We start from the raw sequence: 19,858 nt of genomic DNA, 5'->3' as shown, positions 1-19,858 counted from the left end.
GGAGCCATTTTTTGATCGGACGACAATTACTTTAGGTTTCATTCTGCTCCTTAGACAGATCTGCTCCTATTTGTATTTCCGGCACCTAACAGATTGTTCATAAATGTTTGTTAAATGGCCAGGTGACTACGTTTTACTTTAGGAAGCAGTTTTAAGAAAAAACTGTCAGTTTTTCTTAAAAATGACCATTTCGCCCGGCCCGGCCCGGCCAGGCATGGCTCAGCGGCTGAGCGTCGACCTGGGATCCAGGCGATCGGGGTTCGATTCCTGCTCAGGGCACGGGCCCAGGTTGTGGGCTCAATCAGTGGCTCTCTCATCATTGATGTTTCTCTCTCTCTCCCTCTCCTTTCCTCTCTCTAAAGTCAATAAAGACATATTTATATATAAAACGGCCATTCCTCTGTTTTCTGCAGATCTGATCGCCATGGCACCCACATTACTGATGCTTTTGGGAGCCACCGCGATCCTGCGAGCAGACGCACTTCCCGATACTAATTGTAAGTGCCACCTATTCAAGTCAATAATGTCCCTAAGAAAAGCCAGCGCATAACAAAACTGCTAGCGCTGTTTTCCGCTAGATGATCCTCCCTCGGGAAACGACAGGTGGGTTTTCCTGGAGGAGGTAGAGAATCTGTCCCGGTCGGAACGCGGACCCTTCAACGCGCTGTACCTTGAGGAAGGTCGGCCGGGACGCAGAGCTGACCACGCGGCGGGAGGGCTTCTGCAGGGCGGGCCCGCGGCCTCCACAGAACGCAGCCCCCGGGACGGAGCGGGCGTGGTGGCCGCCTCCGGATGCCTCTCCCCGGGGGAGCAGTCGGAGGCCCCGCAGCCGAGGAATCACCGGCTCCCACTGAGTTTGGCTCGGAAATCTGTTGGTCGATGGGTTGGGTTTGATGACAGATCTAAGAAAACAGAACTGTCCCGTGGCCCCTGCCTCGTGTCGGCCACGAGGATTCCCCGGTAACGGCCGCGCTTTACGTCCCCACTGCCCAGCGCGGGCGCCGCTGGCCGCTGGGGGCTGCTGAGCTCTGCAGCTCCTGCAGCTGAGGCAATGAAGATTTTATTTAAAAAAAAAAAAATTCATTTAAATTTAAATATCCACACGGGGCCCGTGGTGACCACAATGCCCAGTGCAGTCTGGGTGGGGCCGAGGGGGCCGGGACCTCACCGAAGGCCGTGAGATGCTCACGGTCAACGGACACGTCCTGACCCCACAGCAAGCGAACCAGAGGAGGTTTCATAACTTTGGCACAATATTGTCCTAACTTTAGAAAAAAATGGGAAAGGTTTGATGGACATACGCCCGGGCAGAGCAGGTCATGTTAGTGTTTTCTCAGCGGTGGGATTGTAGTTGGTTTGTCTTTGTTCCCCTCATCGGTGCTTTTAAAATTTTCTAGAACGAACAGACACGGATTCTGTAACTGAAATAAAAGCTGCTGTTTTGAAAGCAAAGTTAGAGAGTGTTTCACTGGAGGAAAAACACACTTTTTCCTTCTGAAGTGACTATTTAAGTCGTTTTGCTCCCAAGTTTGTTTTGACTTTGAGTCATAATAAATGCACTTCACGCCGTGGGCCGGCAGACACGCCGACACAGAGGCGCGCGTCCCGGGAAGAGGGGTTCGCGGAACAGGACGTCCTCACCGTGTCTGACGCACGGAGTGGGACCCTGGGGTCTTTTCTGTTCTGTTTTTTTCTGTGTCACTAGAAAATTTGCTGGCAGCAAACCAGTGTGTTATGCCGGCCGGTTCCCGGGTGATGGTCCTCAGTGCAAATACTGCGTTTCTGATAAATAGTGATAGAGTGAAATATCCAGATTTCGATGAAAGATCTGTGGACAGTATCAGCAAACTCCTGGGCAAAGTAAAAAAAAAAAAAAAACGCTGCCCGGCCGGCGGGGCTCAGGGGCTGAGCGTCCACCCAGGAGCCAGGAGGTCGGGGCACAGGCCCGGGTTTCGGGATCGATCCCCGGGGGACCGTGCAGGAGGCAGCTGGTCAGTGACTCATCATTGATGTTTCTCTGTCTCCCTCTCCCTCCCTCTCTCTAAAGTCAATAAAAACATATTTAAATAAAAGCTGAGTTAAAAGCAGCTTTAAAGGAGCTTCTTCCAGAATGGTTTCAGCTCTGTACATCCTGACGGCCCCCATGAAACACCGCAGCACAGTGGGACATTGTAAAACTGAACCCGTGTCACCCGCCTTTCCTTCCGCCAGCCTCCCTTCTCCCGCCCGTGAACTTCACCGTGCAAGTCACGGGTCTGGCGCAAGTTCTCCTCAGCTGGGCCCCGAATCCCGACCAGGAGCAGAGGAGCGTCCGGCTGGGCTACCACGTGAGGATCCGCGGACCGGAAGAGGAAGACGTCGGTGTCCCTTCTTCGTTTGTCTTTTTAGTTTATTTTATTTTAATTTTTTGGTTAATCTTCCCCCAAAGATTTTTTCCATTGCTTTTCGGGGCAGGGGCGGGGGCGGGGGGGGAGAAAGAGAGACACACGAACCGGTTGCCTCCCACACGCGCCCCAGCCGGGCCGGGACTGAGCCTGTGACCCGGGGACTGAACCTGTGACCCGGGGACGGGCCTGTGACCCGGGGACTGAACCTGTGACCCGGGGACTGAACCTGTGACCCGGGGACGGGCCCTTGACCGGGGCCGAGCCCGAGGCGTTTGGTGGGCGGCCGGCGCTCTGACCACGGAGCTGCACCTGCAGGGCCCGTTAGACGCCTGCTACCTAGCGGGTGACCCGTAAACTAAACAAAGGGTCATGCGATTGCACAGCATTAACTGTTTTTCGGTCAATACGGGATTCTGGAAATTTTCTGTGAAAAGTTACCTACGGGAGGAAGCTGGACCTAGAGACGGTGGTCAGAGGAGCCGGGGCCGTGTGTCCCCTTTAATTTGTTTTTGTCAGAAAAGTGTGTCCCCTGGATCATTGAGGAACTGATTACGATGTTTTCATTATATTGGTTTTTTTGTTTTGTTTTGTTTTTTAAAAACACGTATAAATACTAGAATTGGGTAATTTATTCATTTTTAAAAGCCCCCGTTTGGAGGGGTGATTGGCGTGTAGACATTTGTACGTGTTTAAAGTATACGACGTACTGAGCCCGGGGTTAAGCCTATACGCAGGGACCTGCGGGCGTAATTTTTCAGCACACTGATTTCCTGGCATTTCGGGCCATTTAATTGGAAGGAAGCGCGCATTCCCCCTTCTCTGTCCTGACTCGGGGTCTGTGTTTAGTACCAGACCAGGAACACGGAGAGCAAGCGCGTGACCACGCTCCACGGGGGCCTGCGGGCCAGCGTGCGGACCATCCCCTGGGAGCACCCGGCGGCCCCGGCCAGCCGCTGGGTGTCGGCTGAGCTGCCGGCCCCCCCAGGTGAGGCCGGGCCCAGGCTCCGTCCCCCCGTGGGCTGGCCCTCTGCCCGTAGTGGGACTCGGTGGACACGTGACGACCGCCACGTCCTGGGGATGGACAGCGGTTCCCGTCCCCCGGTTTCAAGGGACGTCCGAGGCTCGGGAGCTCTGGTGACAGCGTCTGGCTCTTCCCTCTGTGACCACCCAGGGTCTCCGGGAACCTCGGCCGCGAACCTGACCTGCAGCACGCACACGGCAGGAAGCCCCGGGACGCGCTCCCGGCCCTACCAGGTCTCCCTGCGCTGCAGCTGGCGGGCGGGCGAGGCGGCCCCCGAGGACACGCGCTATTCCCTCTACTACAGGTTGGTAGCCGCGGGCGCGGCCGGGGGGCGTGGCCTCGGGTCCTAACCGCGCCGCGCTCTGGTTCAGGTACGGCTCGCGGACGGAGGAGTGCCAGGAGTACCGGCAGGACGGCCTGCGCAGGAACGTCGCCTGCTGGTTCCCCAGGACGGTCATCGACGGCAAAGGGCGGGACTGGCTCGCGGTGCTGGTCAACGGCTCCAGCGCCCGCGCGGCCATCCGGCCCCTCGACCGGCTGTTTGCTCTCCACGCCATCGGTAAGGGACTCGGAGCCCGGGCCCCGGAGCGGCTGGAGCGTCGCCCGGTGGGCTCCCTGCCTCTTGCGTCTCGGTTCCCAGCTTCTTATTGTTTCCCATCGATTTGCAGAGAGAGTGGGGGGGACGCCGACCTGAGAGAGACGCAGGGACTGGCTGCCTCCCTCGCTTGCCCTGCCCGGGGCTGGGGATCTGCCCGCGACCCCGCGGCCATCAGGTCGACACCCTGACCCGAGCCACACGGCCAGGGCCTGCCTCCTTTCCTGAGTTGCTTGGCCTCAGCACACAGACGTTTGGGGCCGGGTGACTGTCGGGGGGCTGGGTGACTGTCGGGGGGCCGGGTGACTGTTGGGGGCCGGGTGACTGTCGGGGGGGGTGACTGTTGGGGGGCCGGGGACTGTCGGGGGGCTGGGGACTGTCGGGGGGCCGGGTGACTGTCGGGGGGCCGGGTGACTGTCGGGGGGGCCGGGTGACTGTCGGGGCCGGGGACTATCGGGGGGCCGGGTGACGGTCGGGGGGCGGGGTGACTGTCGGGGGGCCGGGTGACTGTCGGGGCCGGGTGACGGTCGGGGGGCCGGGTGACTGTCGGGGCCGGGTGACGGTCGGGGGGCCGGGTGACTGTCGGGGCCGGGGACTGTCGGGGGGCGGGTGACGGTCGGGGGGCCGGGTGACAGTCGGGAGCCGGGTGACTGTCGGGGGCCGGGTGACTGTCGGGGGGCCGGGTGACTGTCGGGGCCGGGGACTATCGGGGGGCCGGGTGACGGTCGGGGGGCCGGGTGACTGTCGGGGGCCGGGTGACGGTCGGGGGCCGGGTGACGGTCGGGAGCCGGGTGACTGTCGGGGGCCGGGTGACTGTCGGGGGGCCGGGTGACTGTCGGGGGCCGGGTGACTGTCGGGGGGCTGGGTGACTGTCGGGGGCCGGGTGACGGTCGGGGGCCGGGTGACAGTCGGGAGCCGGGTGACTGTCGGGGGCCGGGTGACTGTCGGGGGGCCGGGTGACTGTCGGGGCCGGGGACTATCGGGGGGCTGGGTGACGGTCGGGGGGCCGGGTGACTGTCGGGGGCCGGGTGACTGTCGGGGGGCTGGGTGACTGTCGGGGGCCGGGTGACGGTCGGGGGCCGGGTGACTGTCGGGGGCCGGGTGACTGTCGGGGGCCGGGTGACGGTCGGGGGCCGGGCCGCGCTGTGGGAGGCTCAGCGGCACCCCTGGCTTGTCCCTACGAGATGCCAGGGGCCCCTCCCCTGCCAGTGTGACAACGAAATGTCTCCGGACAGTTCCAGCCGCCTGTCCCTTGGGGGCAGAACATTGCACCCGGGAAGGGGAGCGAACTCCCCGCTGAAGGAGGTCACGTCACCTCACAGCTGCTCCGGAGGTGCGAGGACTCTGCCGGGGTCCTGGGGCGCCCTGGGCGGCCCCGGGCGATCCTGAGCCCTTCCCCAGGGGCTCCCCCGGGGTGGCTGGTTTCCGTCCTGAGCTCTCCGGTGCCCAAGCCGCCCCCCGGCCTCCCGACCCTCACCGTTGGGTCCGTCTCTCGGCTGCGAGGCTCGGCCGGAAACGCGCCGCTTAAGGTTTCATTTGCTCGGATGGAGGGTGTTCGCCTTCCTCCTGGGTACTCGCGTCAGTGAGGCCCGTCGGGGCCCCTCACGCGGCAGCCTGGTGGCTGACCCCGAGGTCTCAGCGGGGCCTGCGGGGCCCCCGGCCTGGGGCCTGGCTCCTCGCTGACCAGCTCGGCCCTTAGACAAGCTGGTGCTGTCTCTGTGCCTCAGTCTTACCTGGAAAATGGGGGGAAAGGAGCAGTTCCCACAAGGCTTGTGAGAGTGAAGTGTGTTAATACCTATGAAGGGCTTAGAACAGGGCCTTGCACAGGCATCTAATAAATATGCAAAATATTATTCCTTAGAGGACTTATCTACAGGGTCCCCCCAAAACGTGTCCGCACTTTAACATCTGGTGGCTCCGTTGATGTTTCTTTCTTTTCAGATTTAACCCACTGGAGTTAATAATTATTCGAAGCGTGTACACATTTTGGGGGGACACCCTGTTTATATTAAACGGAATATAATTTTGTTTAAGCATCACAGCCCTTAGTGCCGAGCAGTGTGATTCTCTTCAATGGCCTGTTTCTTAGGTGACTTTAAAGTGTCGCTTTTGCGACAAGAGGTAATAACTGAAATGCCGAGGACATGGGAGGCAGTGAAATCAACACGAAAATGGACACGGCCCAGTACACTGGCCACGGGAATTCGGTCCTGTGCACGGTTTTCATTTCGTGGAGACCAATCCCTCGGTCACTAAAACAAGACTTCTTTAGTTAGACGTCTCCTGGCTGGGGGGTGGCAGGCTCCGGGGCCCAGGGGCCCGCTCTTGGCTTGTCCCCGTGACTCATTCACTCTGAGATCTTAGTCACAGGCCCTAAGACAAGGTCACTCACTTAGAAATAATTTCCACCCACGTGTCACCACCGGAGACAGTCAAGCGAGGCCTCGGGGGAGGGACTTAGCTCCTGTGCAAGTAAAGGCGACGTCAGCCCTGCCCCTTCTTTCCAGGCCAGAGGAGACTCAAGCCTTCCGCCGGTACCCCCCAAACAAACCAAAACGGGGCGCACGACACAGGAAGCGAAAGCTGCCGCCCAGAGAAGGGAAGCGGCCATCCAGGGCCGCGCACCTGCCCGGGGGAGGCGGCGGGCGGCGGGCGGCGGGCGCCCGGGCTTCTCGGGGAGTCAGAAGGGCCGGGGACGGTGCCGCCGGGAGCAGAAGGGGGACGAGCCTCTGCATTCGGTGTCTTGGGGAGCAGGGGCCTCGGTGGTCGCAGGGGGACCCCTTCCTCCGTGCGACTAGACGGGAGTCCCGGGGCGGCCCCTCGAGTCCCTGGGCTCGGAGATCGGTGTTGGGTTCACCGGCCCGCTCACCGGCCTCTCCCTCTCGAACCCAGATCAAGTGAACCCTCCGGGGAACGTCACGGCGGAGATGGAAGGGACCCGGCTCTCCATCGAGTGGGAGAAGCCCGTTTCCGCCTTCCCGGCCCACTGCTTTGACTACGAAGTGAAGATTCACAGCACGGGGACGGGCTACTTTCAGGTAATTCCTCGGGTCGTTCCCACTCGCGGGGCCAGGTGACCGCGTTCCTGCAGAAACACCGAAAAAATTACCTTCAGGGCCCCGCTGGTTACAGCTTGAACGACCGAGGTCGGCGACGACCGACCCCGACCCGGGCTTTGCGGGCATGGACCGTGCCGGCCTTTTCTCTCGCAAGGACACACTTTTGGTTGAAAATAACCCGAAGTATTAGGTAAAAACTCATCAGCAGGGCCGTTGGTGGACGTGTAAGTGGTGCGGCCACTGTGGGAAACAGCACGGCAACTGCTCAAGAATTAACAATGGCATTGCCATACGACCCAACAGTTTGGGGCATAACTCTGGAGGAATGGAAAGCGGGGTCTCAAGGAGAAACCCGCGCCCCACATTCACAGCAGCATCACTCGCAGGAGCCGAAAGGAGGAAACACTCAGGTGTCCAGATGAACAAATAAACAAAATCCGGTTCATCCGTAAGATGCAGTGTCATTCAGTCCTATAGAAATGACCCCTGAAAGTATAGTCTTAACATTATTCAGCCCTAAAAAGGGGGCTCTGAGCCCGCTGCGGCCTGGACGAACCCTGGGGACACCGTGCGAAGGGAGCGGGCCGGGCACAAAGAGACAGATACTGGCGACTCCGCTCCCGTGAGGCACCAGCCGCGGGCAGACTCCGAGGGACAGAAAGTAGATGGTGGTTTCCAGGGGCCGGGGTGTTTAACGGGGGACAGTTTCAGTTTTGCGAGATGAAAGCTGTGCAGGGGGTCGGCACCGCCGCTGAGCTGTGCACTTAAAAATAGTAAAGACAGTAAATTTTATGGTATGTGCGTTTTACCACAACTCAAAACAACAACAGCTCGTTAACACTAACGGACAAAAAGTTCAGGGGAAAGGAACCGAGAAGAGAACCATGGTGCGTCGAGCGCCCGCTGTGTGCCAGGCCCCTCGCAGTGACTGTTGTGTAATCGCCGTTCCCGCTCGCAGGGAAGTGAGGCTCAGGGGGACTAAGCGACTTGCCCGAAGTCACAGAGCTGGAGAAATACAGGGGAGCCGGGGCTCAGACTCACGTCTTAGCAACGGCGGGCAAAGCAAACTCCATCCCATTCGATTCAACACATATTACAAGGTGACTTCTCCCAGAAGGATGCTAAAACTTGGTTAAGAAAGAAAAATGGTTTATCTTTTTAAACCATTTTAAAACGAGACCCAGGCAATGGAAGCCACCGACAGTTTTTCACTCACTGCAGAACTGTGACCCCGTCTGCAGAACCAAAGAGTGACTTTGGCAATGGCGTGAACGCTGGGCGGGGCGGGGCGGGGTCCCTGGGACACAGGGATGCCGGCTAATGGCTACTGCAAGGGTCCGAGCACAAGCGGACTAGAGCTCAAATAAGCAGTGCTCGCGGGGCGGGGGCGGCCGGGTCAACCCTCCCAGGAGTTCTGAGGGTGCAGGGGTCAGGGACACGTCTCTGGTTTGGGGCCTCGGGGACTAGCTGGATGGTGGTGACACTGAGTAGGGGGAACGTAGGAGAAGGACTCCTTTGTGAGAAAACAGCCTCGTGGCTGCACTAGATAAAATCAGCGTACGTTGCCTACGGCAGCTGAGCACACATGACCAGATCGAACCACCCAAAATTGCTGTTTATTTTTAAGATAGATTTTTATTGATTTTAGAGAGAGAGGAAGGGAGAGGCAGAGAAACCTGGACCGGCTGCCTCCTGCACGCCCCCGACCGGGGATCGAGCCCGCAACCCGGGCGTGTGCCCGACCGGGAATGGAACCGGCGACATTTTGGTGCATGGACAATACTCAGCCAACCGAGCCGCACAGGCCAGGGCCAGAATCGCTGTTTTTTCCCATCAAAAAGGGGTTGAACACTGGCTGTCTCCCTGTGATTCCATCTAGGTTTTCTTACCCGTAGGCTGTACGAAGGTCCTTCCGTTAAACGCAATGGTCCCCGACTTAGGTGGATTGTTTGTATGTTACAGACGGGGAAACCGAGGCCCCGCGAGGTCAAGGCCTGTCCTGCGGGCAGCTGCAGGTGGAGCCAGGATTCAGCCGCCCTTAAGGCCTCTGCTCTCTGGTGCCCTGTGCACCCCGCCCCCACTCCGCCCGCCCCACAGCCGCCGGCCAGGGACCAGCAGACTTTGTTGGTCAAGGACCAGCTATCGTCAGCCTTGCAGGTGGCATGGTTTCGGCCACCGTTACTCAGCTCCGCGTGCAGGACAGACGCAGCCGTCGGGGTGCAGAGGCCAGCGGGCGCGGGCGATGGGTGTGCGCCGGCGACACTGCCGGTGGACCCCGAAACCCCAGCTCTGTGTAATCGCCACGTGTCATGGAATATTCCTTTGGTAGCTTTCAGTCATTTAAAGGCGCATAAAGCATCTGTAGTTTGCAGGCCAGCGGGGCCCAGGGGTTGTAGTTTGCGGATGCGAAAAAGGTAGAAAGCCAGGGGCACCGAGACATTTGGGAGGAGACCGAGGGGGCCACAGTGGGGGTCGGCCACTCCGGTCCCTCAACCTGGGAACATCACTGGGGCCCAGGTGAGTCATCTCGACCTTACAAACCCCCGTTTCATTTACTTTGGTTACGAGAGAGCCTCCCCCTGGGGGTGACTGCCAGCCTGGCCGCCCCGCAGCAGCCTGGAATAAACCCACCGACGTGTCCTGTTGACCGGAAACGGCCGCCGGACAGCGAGTCTCCTCATGCACGACCCCCCCTTCTGATCACTGGCCTGACTTAGCTGATGTGTCTGTCGAGAGATTTACTATAAAGCTAATTTTTTTCCCCAGACAGGGAAAATGACGACCAATAAATTCACCTCCACGATTAGTGACGTTTCTAAGTATTGCGTTGAAGTGAGAGCAGCGGTGAGCTCCGTGTGCAGGGAGACGGGGCCCTGGAGCGAGTGGAGCGAACCGATCTACGTGGGTGAGTATCTTGCATTTAGTTTTTATTTTATTATGTTTAAAAAATATTTTTCATGGCCCTGGCCGGTTTGGCTCAGTGGTTAGAGCATCGGTCTGCGGACTGAAGGGTCCCAGGTTCGATTCTGGCGAAGGGCACGCACCTCAGCTGTGGGCTCGGTCCCTGGCCCTGGTCGGGGCCTGTGTGGGAGGAAACCGATCGATGTCTCTCTCTCCCCCGCGTCCACTTTCTCTGAAAAGCAATGGAAAAAACACACTTGGGTGAGAATTTAAAAAATATATTTGTATTTTTATTGATTTGAAAGAGAGAGAAACACGGGTGATTGGGAAACGCCTGTCTGCTGCCCCTAGGGGCCCTGCTGGGGATGGAGCCCGCAACCCGGGCACGTGCCCCGACTGGGACGCGAACCCCGACCTGGCTGCTCAACCACTGAGCCACACCGGCCAGGCCCTTGCTTTTGTTTGAAAGCCAGCGAGGCTTTTCCTGGTGGGAGCAGGCGATCCTGGAGCCGGGCACGTTCCCAGGGGGGTCCGTCTGCTACCTGCCTGCCCAGAGGGGCCGCGCCCTGGAGCCAGGCCCTGCGGTGTCGGGCTGCTCGCTGGTCCAGCCTGTCCCAAACCCTGGACCTAAGTTGTTTTCAGATTATCTGACTCTACTTCTAATTCTTTATCGTTCAGTTTTTCACGTTGGGCTGATTGTAGAGCCACGTGCAGGCGTCAGACCTAATCCGAGCGAGCCCGCCCGGTGCCCCCGCGGGTAGCACCTGGCACAACCGGGGTCCGGGGTCCCAGCCGGAGACGCGTGGGCGCAGCCCACTGGCCCCACTCAGGGCTCCTCTGCCTGCCGTGTGCCCCTGTTCTGAGCTCTGTGCGGCCTTCTAAACCTTTAATTCTTCAGTCGCAGGGGACACACTTTGTTTCACTGGTGTCGGGGGGACACCCCCGCGGCTAGAAATTCCGAAACGTACTAAGTGCGCGTCTGGACGAAGCCCCCGCCCACCTGCCGCTGCTCGTGGTTAGTAGAGTATCGGTGACCACGGCCCCCGCGCCGCGGCAAGGCCCGCACCCCCCGCGGCGGGACCAGGCGGGGCCGGGCTGCCGGCTGAGCGGTGGGTCCACGCCGACCGCCGGGCGCGCAGAACCGGCAGGGCGAGGGAGGGGCAGGAGACGCAGCAGCTCGGGGTTGGAGCTGCGGCCCAGCTCTGCGCCCTCAGCTAGAGATGGCAGAAGATGGGGTTCCGGGAGGCACAGAGACCGCGGGGGGCCGCGCAGGCCGCCGACGGTCACCGGGAGTCTCGATCTCCCGTCCCCCTCGGGACACAGCGGCCCCGGCCTGGCCGGTCCCGCCTCGCCTCTCTGGGCCTCGGTGTCCTCGCCTCGGAGCCCTCTCAGTTCCCGCCGTTCCCGCGCCAGCAGCCGCCGCGGGCGTCCTGGGGCGAAATGTGAGCCACGGTGAGGGTTTGTTTTAAGCCTGTTTTTAGTTTACGAGTCCCTCCCACGTCAGCACTCTCTCCCGAGGATTGTTTCCTAAATGACACCATCCCAGCCGGGAAGCGGACTCTGTACCCCCCCCCCCGGGGCATCCGGCTGCCAAACCTGCGGCGAACCCCGCTTCACTCGCGGCCCCCTTTAGGACAGGGAGCTGGTGCACGTGGCCGCCCACCTTACAAACCCACCGGCTCCGGAGTTTACTCCCCCGCCCGGGTCAGGGTCACCGGTGACGTTAATCACCCAGGTGGTTAAGAAGCATCATCGGAAGTCCAGGCCCCTCGGGCACTTTGCGGCCTCCTGCTTGCCCCTCGAGGGCAGCAGGAACCTGCCCGGCTCGCCGTCCACCTGGCGACTGCGCGGCCACATTCATTCCCTGTGGACACCCTTCCTCGGCCCCTCCGTCCCGTGGACGCGCCTGCAGCCCCCTCCATTCCCACCGCGCCCAGCTCAGACGCCACCGGCTCCTCAGACGGCGCGTCCGGCGCCTTGAGCTCAGGTCGGGAAAGAGCCCGAGCTGTCGGGTAACAGCAGTTATCGAACAGCCAAGTGGCTCTTAGGGCGACTCTCAGACGCGTGGCTTGTGAGTCCCCGAGTGGAGTGGAGCAGAGTTAACTAACCCATCGCGGCCCAAGGACGCTGAATAAAGAGCAAGGCCTGGGTTGTTTTGATCGATGAGAAGAAGGGCTGGAGGAGCCAGGACTGCCGTCCAGTTTGGGCGGACGAGGCCCCCGGAGGTCAGGGGGATAGGGGACAGCACCCAAAGGTCAGGGGCTAGGGGACGGCCCCCAGAGATTAGGGGCAAGGGGACGGCCCCTGGAGGTCAGGGGGCTAGGGGACGGCACCCAGAGGTCAGGGGCTAGGGGACGGCACCCAGAGGTCAGGGGCAAGGGGACGGCCCCCGGAGGTCAGGGGCAAGGAGACGGCACCCGGAGGTCAGGGGCAAGGGGACGGCACCCAGAGGTCAGGGGCTAGGGGACGGCACCCGGAGGTCAGGGGCTAGGGGACGGCACCCAGAGGTCAGGGGCTAGGGGACGGCCCCCGGAGGTCAGGGGGATACGGGACAGCACCCAAAGGTCAGGGGCTAGGGGACGGCACTTAGTGGGGCAGCCAGTAAGCCCGAGCGCTTGGCCGGGCCTGAATCTCTGCGGCAGCTTGTCGCCTCTTGTGCTGGGGTTTCCAGAGCAAGGGCTGCCCGTATCTAAACGCAGTTAGCGGTTGTGCTTTATCGGTGTCCTGATCGCCGCCCTCCCTCGGCCGGCTTCGTGGTCTTATCTTCACAGCTCACTTCCCACTTTTCGTCTTTCGCTTTCCTGAACTTTCTTAACTTCCCACTCTCGTGTTCCCTGTTGTCCCGTCTCCTGCTCACGCTCCTTTCCTGACCCTGGGGAGGCCTCTCCCTTTCTGAGGGGTTCCCCTCCCGCTCCCCAGAGACACGCAAGTGCCCTCGTGGGGCAGGCGGTGGTGCAGACGAGACTCCCCGCAGCTCGGTCCTTCCCCGTGGAGGGGACAGTGTCGCCCGCGTCCACCCCGCGTGTATTCCTGGCCGCATCAGGGGTCGGGCTCGGTCTGCTCCTCGGTGACCAGGTCACCCACAATCACGGGCCGTGCCCCTCAAAGGCGGCCTCGCTCCGGCCCTCGAAGGCCAGGATCTACGGGATGCCAGTGCAGTGCCCTTCAAAACGCAGTGTTAGGAGAGATCCAGGTCTGAGACGTGCGGCACCTGCCCCGGGCAGCAGGGCGGGGTCAGCAGCTTTCAGGTGGCTCAGCAGCGGCCGGGTCAGCAGGGGCAGGGACGCGGAGGCCAGTGATGCACTCGGGACGCACCGGTCTGCACCCCCGCCCCCGCCCTGGGGGGCTAGACAGGGTGACGCCGACTGGAGAGTGCCCTCTGCCGCTTCCTCTCGGCAGGCTTTCCCACACAGCACCCGGGGGTGCAGGCCCTCTGGCGCCCTAGCCCCCCAGAACTTCTTCCCTGTAAGAGCTGCGGGGCCTGCCCTATGAACCTGGCCCCTGGACGCTGGCTGCAGAGCTGCGGTCAGCACAGAGCAGTGAGTGACCTGGGCCGAGGGGTGGAGCCTGGTTCTGCCCCTCCCTGCGGGGTGACCTTGAGCCAGGAGCCCAGCTTCCACAGCCTGCTCTGGACAGTGGGGGACAGTGGGGGACAGTGGGGGACAGTGGGGGACAGTGGGGGAGGACTGAAGGAGACAATAGGCGTAACGCGCTGAGCCCCGTGCTCATAAATAAACCGTAGCTGCTCTGTGGGGATCCTTAAGTCCATCCCGTCAAACCGACCTCCTGGGCGTCTGCTCCCCGAGCTGAACAGACGCAGAACCCAGAGCAGGCGAGGCTGCTGGGGGCGGAGGGGGCCTGAGCCAGGCGCCGGGCCCCAGAGGCGGGGCTGGGATGGGGTCCGGGACCGGGTGGGGTCCAGGCCTTGGCCTTCTCCCTCTCGGCCGGGCGCCCCATCCTGTCCCACTGCACACCCCACACTCCCTGTCATCTCCTCTGGGCCATAAAACGATAGCATTTTCATGAGTTGCCTTCTCGAGGTCAAATGGTGAGACGTCCAGAACTACAGAGGCCGAAGTCCCCAGACACCAGGCGGCCGGGCTCTCCGTCGGCCGCGTCTGGAAAGCTCGGGAACGGGGTGGGGTGGGGGTGGGGGGGGCTGGAGGGGCGGCTCCGAGACTTCCTCTTTCTAACGTGGCCTCTGCCCGGCTGCACGGCCGAGCCCACTGGTTTCCTGAAAAGAAACATCTTTGAGTTTCTCCTTGAGTCACAGAGAAAGTTCAGCTTCTCTGGAAATAGACGCGGAATTCAAATCGGTGACCTGTGCGGGGTGCCCCCACTTTACAGCACTGAGATGCTGGTCGTTCCTCTCCGAAGAGACGTCCTGTCTGTGGGGCCGGATCCCTCTGTGCTGCCGTCCAGAGTATGAGGAAATTTGGTCCTTGGCTCACTGGTTTTTATGTCTGAGTCCCGGTGTTTTATGTTAATCCACAGCCGAGCAGCAGCGAATCCACAGTCATTTGTTTACAAGGCTGTGAGTATGAGAAAGTCGCCTGGCCCTCGGTTGACCTGCCAGCTTGTGTTTCCTGCCAGCTGACCTTGGCCCTGTCCTCTGGGCTGGGCTCTGCCCTCGGCCCCGGGACAGCCCAGGAGCCAGGCCGGAGGGTGAATAAGTGCCCCCCTCACCCCCGCTCCCCGCCGGCGGCCGCCAGGACTTTGCCGCCCACGCGGACCTTCCTTGCGCCAACACCTTTATCCGATGGAGAAAATCAGTTGCCTCGATATTTTGCTAATTCAGCGAGAATCTTCGCTTATCCAAGCGCGAGCCGAGTGGATAGCTAGAGGGTGGTTTAACGGAAAGGGGTTTTGCCATCTCGCTTAGAAATTAAACGGCGCTATTATCAGGCCCCGGCAGGGCAGGCCCCGGGGCGTTGCGCCACGGGGCGCGAGTGGGACTGTGTGGGGCCCTGATAAAGTTTACATCACCCCCCTTCCTCCCGGGGCCGACCTTGACCTCTGACTGACCCGGCTCCTGCTGACGGACCCCTGCTGGGTCCCAGGGGCCTCGAGTGTGCTTCCTGGGGCCTCCTGAGGGCCGAGTGTGGAGCTGCCCTCAGAGCCGGGAGGCGTCAGTCCGTTGATTCCTCCAAACCGACTGGCAGCACATTTAACTGGCGAGTCGGGCGGAGCAGGTGCCCGTCGCCGCCTCTTTCCCGGCTGTGAGCCGGGGCCAAGGGGGGCGCGGCCTGAAGACCCGAGTGCAGCGCGCTTGACGGCCGAGCCCCACGCCGCTCGCTCCCCGGGGTCCCTTCCAAATCCGCCGCGAGAAGCCGGTTTCCAACTGCCCCAGACAGTCTGGTTGCCGTGCTTCTGTTACCAAGGAGCCTGAATCCTTGTGCTTTTCCATCTAAACCTTATTACTTCGCCCTGGCCGGTGTTCTCAGTGGTTAGAGCGTCCACCGCGCGTGGAAGGGTCTCGGGTTCGATTTCTGGTCAACGGCACGGCCTGGGTTGCGGGTTTGCTCCCCACGGGGGTAGGTGGGGGGGCAACCAGCTGATCTCCCCCCTCCCTGAAAAGCAATGGAAAAAATACCCTCAGGCGAGGTTAATGCCCCAAAATAAAATCTTATCACTCCCCTGAAGCTGATCCGCTCCCGTGCGTACAACGCCCACAAATCCCTGCCGAGTAAAGGACGCTGAGGGATGAGCCGGGGCCTCCCCGCCCGCATTTGACTCGCCCTCCTGGCAGCGTGCCCTCCGGGGGCGCAGGTGAGGGGCCCGGGCTCAGGAGGGCAGGCTCCTGGCCCAGCATCGCCCGGCGCCTGCGGCTCCGCGCCGCCTGCCGACGCCCCGGCCACCACACTCTCCGTCCTGTGTCCAGCTCCGGTTCCTTCTGTTTTCATCAGGAAACGAGCGGACGCCCTGGACCGAGTGGTACCTGATCTCGCTCGTGGCAGCCACCTGTTTTGCGTTCTCCCTGCTGCTCGCCTGCAAGACGTAGGTATCCCCGCCCGGGCTCCCGGGGCCGAGCGCCCAGTGTTCACCCTCTGGCCGAGTCCCCTGGGTCCTTGTGTGGGGGGAATTTACGCCACTCCCGCGTCACCGGGACAACCCGCCCGGGATGAGCGTGAACCACCCGGAGACCTAGGAACACCAGCGGGCGACTCCGGGCCGCGGCCCTCGCACCCCCGCCTGCCTCTGCGCCCGCCCTTCACTCCTGCTAAGGTTCCCGGTCCCGCGCCTTTGTTCCCTCTGGGCCTGGCCGCCCCCCAGCGCGTGGCCGCCTCCGTCCCCGCACCTTTTACCTCTCGGCCAAAGGGAGGCGGCCCACGGGCTGAGATCCCCGTAATTCCTCCCCGGTGGGAACCCCGGCCCCTGGCCCCCGAGCGGCTGACGGTTCTTAGGCCCCACACACTGCGGAAATGTCACGCAGATCGGGTGACCGGCCTCGGGTCTCGCCGGCCGCCGGCCCTCCTCACCCGGGTCAGTGTTCAGCACGCGCCGGTCGGGAGGCCCCAGGACAGGTTCCGCCCGAGCCCCCGCAGAGCGTAGACTTCGAAGCCGTGTCTCTGTTATAAATGTCGGGCCCGGGTGGCAGCGACGGGCTGGAGGCGGCTTTTCAGAGGAGAGAAGGGGGAAGGGAACTCCGTGAGCAGCGGCCCGGGGAGAGGGCGCCAACCAGCCCCGCGAGGAAGGGCAGGGCACACGCCACGCACGTGACCTGGACCTTCCGTGTCCAGAAATTAGGCCCGGGCCCTGCGCCAGCGTGGAGTGGGTACCACCTGTCTTCCCCGAGCCCCGCAGCCCCCCAGGTCTTCAGCTGCTGGGACAATACAGATGTTTGGAGTCCTGGTCCTGCGGCTACTGAGGCTGGTGTTTAGAGCGACGTTCGGGACCTAATTCCCTCCTTTACTCTGTTTTCAGGTGTCACTTATGGACCAAGCTGTTTCCACCAGTTCCAGCCCCAAAAAGTAACATCAAGGATTTTGCCACAACTGCCGACTATGAGGTGATGCTGATGGTTCTGCCCGGGGCTGGGTCCCCAGGGACCTGTCCCTGGGTCACCAGTTTTCCATCTTTTGAGGCCGGGTCTTCCCCCGGGAGGCCAGGGCTCCCTGGCTGGCTGTCTTCTTAGATACGTTCCTGCCTGTCTTTGGGTCTTGGAAAGTCCTACTCGATGTGAGGCGTCCTCACCGTCACACGGGAATTAAATTTTCTATCCGCCGTCTCTTAACTGACCTGCGTCTCTCTCACCCTGTTCCCCCCCCTTCCCTCTCTCTCTAAAAAAGCATCAATGAGAAAAAGATCCTTTTTTTGAGGATTAACAAAAAGGCCTGAGTAGGCCCCGCGGGCTGGGCTGTGTTGGGGGAATATTGTGGGTATTTCTTGTCGTCTTTCGCTTTATTTTCCACAGTCTCCAGTGAACATTTACTATTTTGAGCAGCCAGACAGACGTATAAACCGACTGTAAAGGGGCTCGAAGAGGCGAGCGGTTCTGGAACAGGGCTAAGGCGGGGTGTTTTGTTTTGCAGAAGACGGGTTCGGGTGAGACGGAAAGTGAAATCATAAGCTACGTGGAAGAGCAGGGGCTCGAGGCCCTGGAGGACTTGGTGTTCTGACTGCGCCCCCGTTCCTGCCTCAGCGATGGGGAGAGAGCTGTGTCCTGGCTGGGGGGGTTCGGAACTTACTGGGCACCATTCGGCTTCGAGGCCACACGCTCAGACTATGGGCGCCGCATCCAAGTCGCCTCCTTCACCCCGGGGTTGACTGGCTCACCTGACCGCTCGGTCGTGCCTGTCCTTCCCACCCGGTACACGGGGCCCCTCTGCACCCGCTGGCCACGGACCTCACGGGTCTTCGTGCAGGAGACAGTGTTTGAGGCTAATGCAGCCGTGACCCTCCGCGGAGCCAGCGTGGTGTTTAAGCTAAAAGCTCGGGAAGAAAGCACTTTGCGCCAGCCGGAGGGAACCATGGACGTGGACTCCAGACTGTCTTTCCTACAGCAAGTGGAGCCATGGCGTCTTATCCCACTCCCCCCAAGTTCTTGACTACTTAGGAGAGACGTGCGTGTCAGGCATTAGGACAGCTCTTCCTTACTGCTGGGCTCACGGGACCCACACTCCGTCTCTGGGAACCCACATCCATGTCCCCTCCTCCGTGAAGCCTCAGCCCCCGGAGCCAGTGCCCCGGTCACCCTCCGTCCAGCCTGGGTGTCTGCCCCACAGACTGTGCTCCAGCGGGCTGGGTGCCTGGGAAATTCGTCTCTTACTGTGTCGTCTAGGGGCGCGCATGACCCTGAAGAGGAGAAATGCTGACGGACCCTCTTAACCCCCCGCTGTCCCCGGCATGGATTCTTGCACAGAGCTGGCAGCGGGTGGCATGTGGCAGAGACTGAGGCCCAGTGATGTCTCCGGGAGTGAGAAAGGAACCGGAGCTACCAGGAGGCACGTGCGCCTGACCGCTGGCTTCTGTAGCCCAGCTCTTTCTGCTGACCATGAGGCTCAGCTGGGCTCTGGGAGAAAGTGGCACATTTCAAGTGGCCACTGGCCTTGTCGTGGCCAAGTGAGTGGATATCCACTTAACAGCAACACCCTCGTCAGCGAGTTAATTGGACACTGGCCCTCAGCCTCCCACCAGGACAGGGTGGGCAGACGCTTCCTCCTCAGAGCCTGGGTCCCCGGCCCAGAGTACACAGGGCTGCTCCCAGGCACCCCTCCCACGACGACAGAGCCAAGTCTCTCTCTGGCCTTTGGGATCCTCTGGCCTTTGCGGGGCTGGGGAGGCTCAGTTTGCCGACAGCTGGCCCATCTGAGCCTTGGTGAAAAGCCCTGGGCCTCAGCTGTTTGTGCAGGTAGGGGCGGGAAGTGGGGGGCATGGGAAGTCCATGTGCACAAAGAACTCTGATTAAAAATCCAAACTTTTTCATGGTGAGACTCGTATGTGTCAGGCCCATCTGTTGGTAGAATTAATAAACTGTAGGTGCTAATTGGTTAAAGTAAAACTAGCTCCCTGCAAGTGAGAACAGAACCAAAAACACTCCGATGGCATTCGAGGCGAAAAACCTAATTAGCACGGGACCTGGTGTGAGAGCCCCAGGGCCTTGGTGACAATGACTGAGCAGCTGTGCCTGCTTCCCGGTCCTGCAGCCAAGTTCCCAGCCACAGGCTTTCTGAAAACCATTCCTTTTTTTAAGAATATTATATTGAACTTAAATGCATTCTTATTTTCTCCCAGTGCGCCTGTTTTAGGTAATAGATGTGAAAGCAAATGCGGTTCAGGACTAGAAATGTTAGCAGTGACGGTGAAGCGTCTAAGTCTGCATATTGAACAGAACGTTTCTCCCGTGGCCCCCAAACCTCCCCCGTCCCCACTCCCGTCTTCATGGTCCCTCAGCTAGGACGCTGCAGGAGGCTCTCCCTGCGCTCTCCTCCGCACTGCCTTCCTTCGAAGGTTCTGTGACATCTGCCTGTGTCACCCCCCTTTCCAAAGCCCTTCCACAAAGTCCCCTGAGGCTCGCCAGCGTCTCTGCAGCCACATCCCCAGGGGCAGCTGCGCGCTCGCGCCCTCCACGCCTCCGCTGACGCGCTCCCCGCCTGAAAAGCCTCTTCAACCTCTTTTCCTCGTTGACATTTTATCCACTAAGTCTCGGCTCTTTGCCGCTAGGAAGTCTCCCTCTCCGTCCCGGGTCCCTCCTGTTGGAGCCTATTTTATCAGTTGCTACGTTAACACCTTTCTCTCTTATTTAAAATAGAAACACTCAGAGTCAAGAACAGTGTCCTGTGGGTCTCTGTGGCTTTAACCCCCAAGCAGGAGCTGGTTGAACTTAGCGAAAACCAGGCTAAATGGACTAGAAAACTGTATCCACTTAGGCCTCAGGATGCGGTGGGGCTGTGGA

At 60.8% G+C, this 19,858-nt stretch overlaps 1 protein-coding gene across 2 annotated transcripts; it reads left to right on the top strand.

Annotated features, from left to right (window-relative positions):
• Window positions 1-421: 421 nt before the first annotated feature.
• Window positions 422-17,582, top strand: IL5RA (interleukin 5 receptor subunit alpha). Of its 2 annotated transcripts, none has more exons than XM_016202442.2 (10): window positions 422-497; window positions 2,212-2,357; window positions 3,234-3,372; window positions 3,559-3,712; window positions 3,780-3,967; window positions 6,896-7,041; window positions 9,829-9,967; window positions 15,870-15,960; window positions 16,888-16,972; window positions 17,496-17,582. In XM_016202442.2, the coding sequence occupies exons 1-10, from the start codon at window positions 425-427 to the stop codon at window positions 17,580-17,582; spliced, it is 1,248 nt and encodes a 415-aa protein (XP_016057928.2). In that variant the 5' UTR covers window positions 422-424. The 2 variants fall into 2 exon arrangements, with proteins under 2 accessions (XP_016057928.2, XP_087680673.1); XM_087824547.1 differs by having other exon boundaries at window positions 9,829-9,985.
• Window positions 17,583-19,858: the final 2,276 nt, after the last annotated feature.

This window comes from Miniopterus natalensis, chromosome 15, assembly GCF_054644295.1.
Source record: "Miniopterus natalensis isolate mMinNat1 chromosome 15, mMinNat1.hap1, whole genome shotgun sequence".
Lineage (NCBI taxonomy): Eukaryota > Metazoa > Chordata > Mammalia > Chiroptera > Miniopteridae > Miniopterus > Miniopterus natalensis.
The sequence above is the reverse complement of the archived record's forward strand: the minus strand, read 5'-3'. Positions and strand labels throughout refer to the sequence as shown.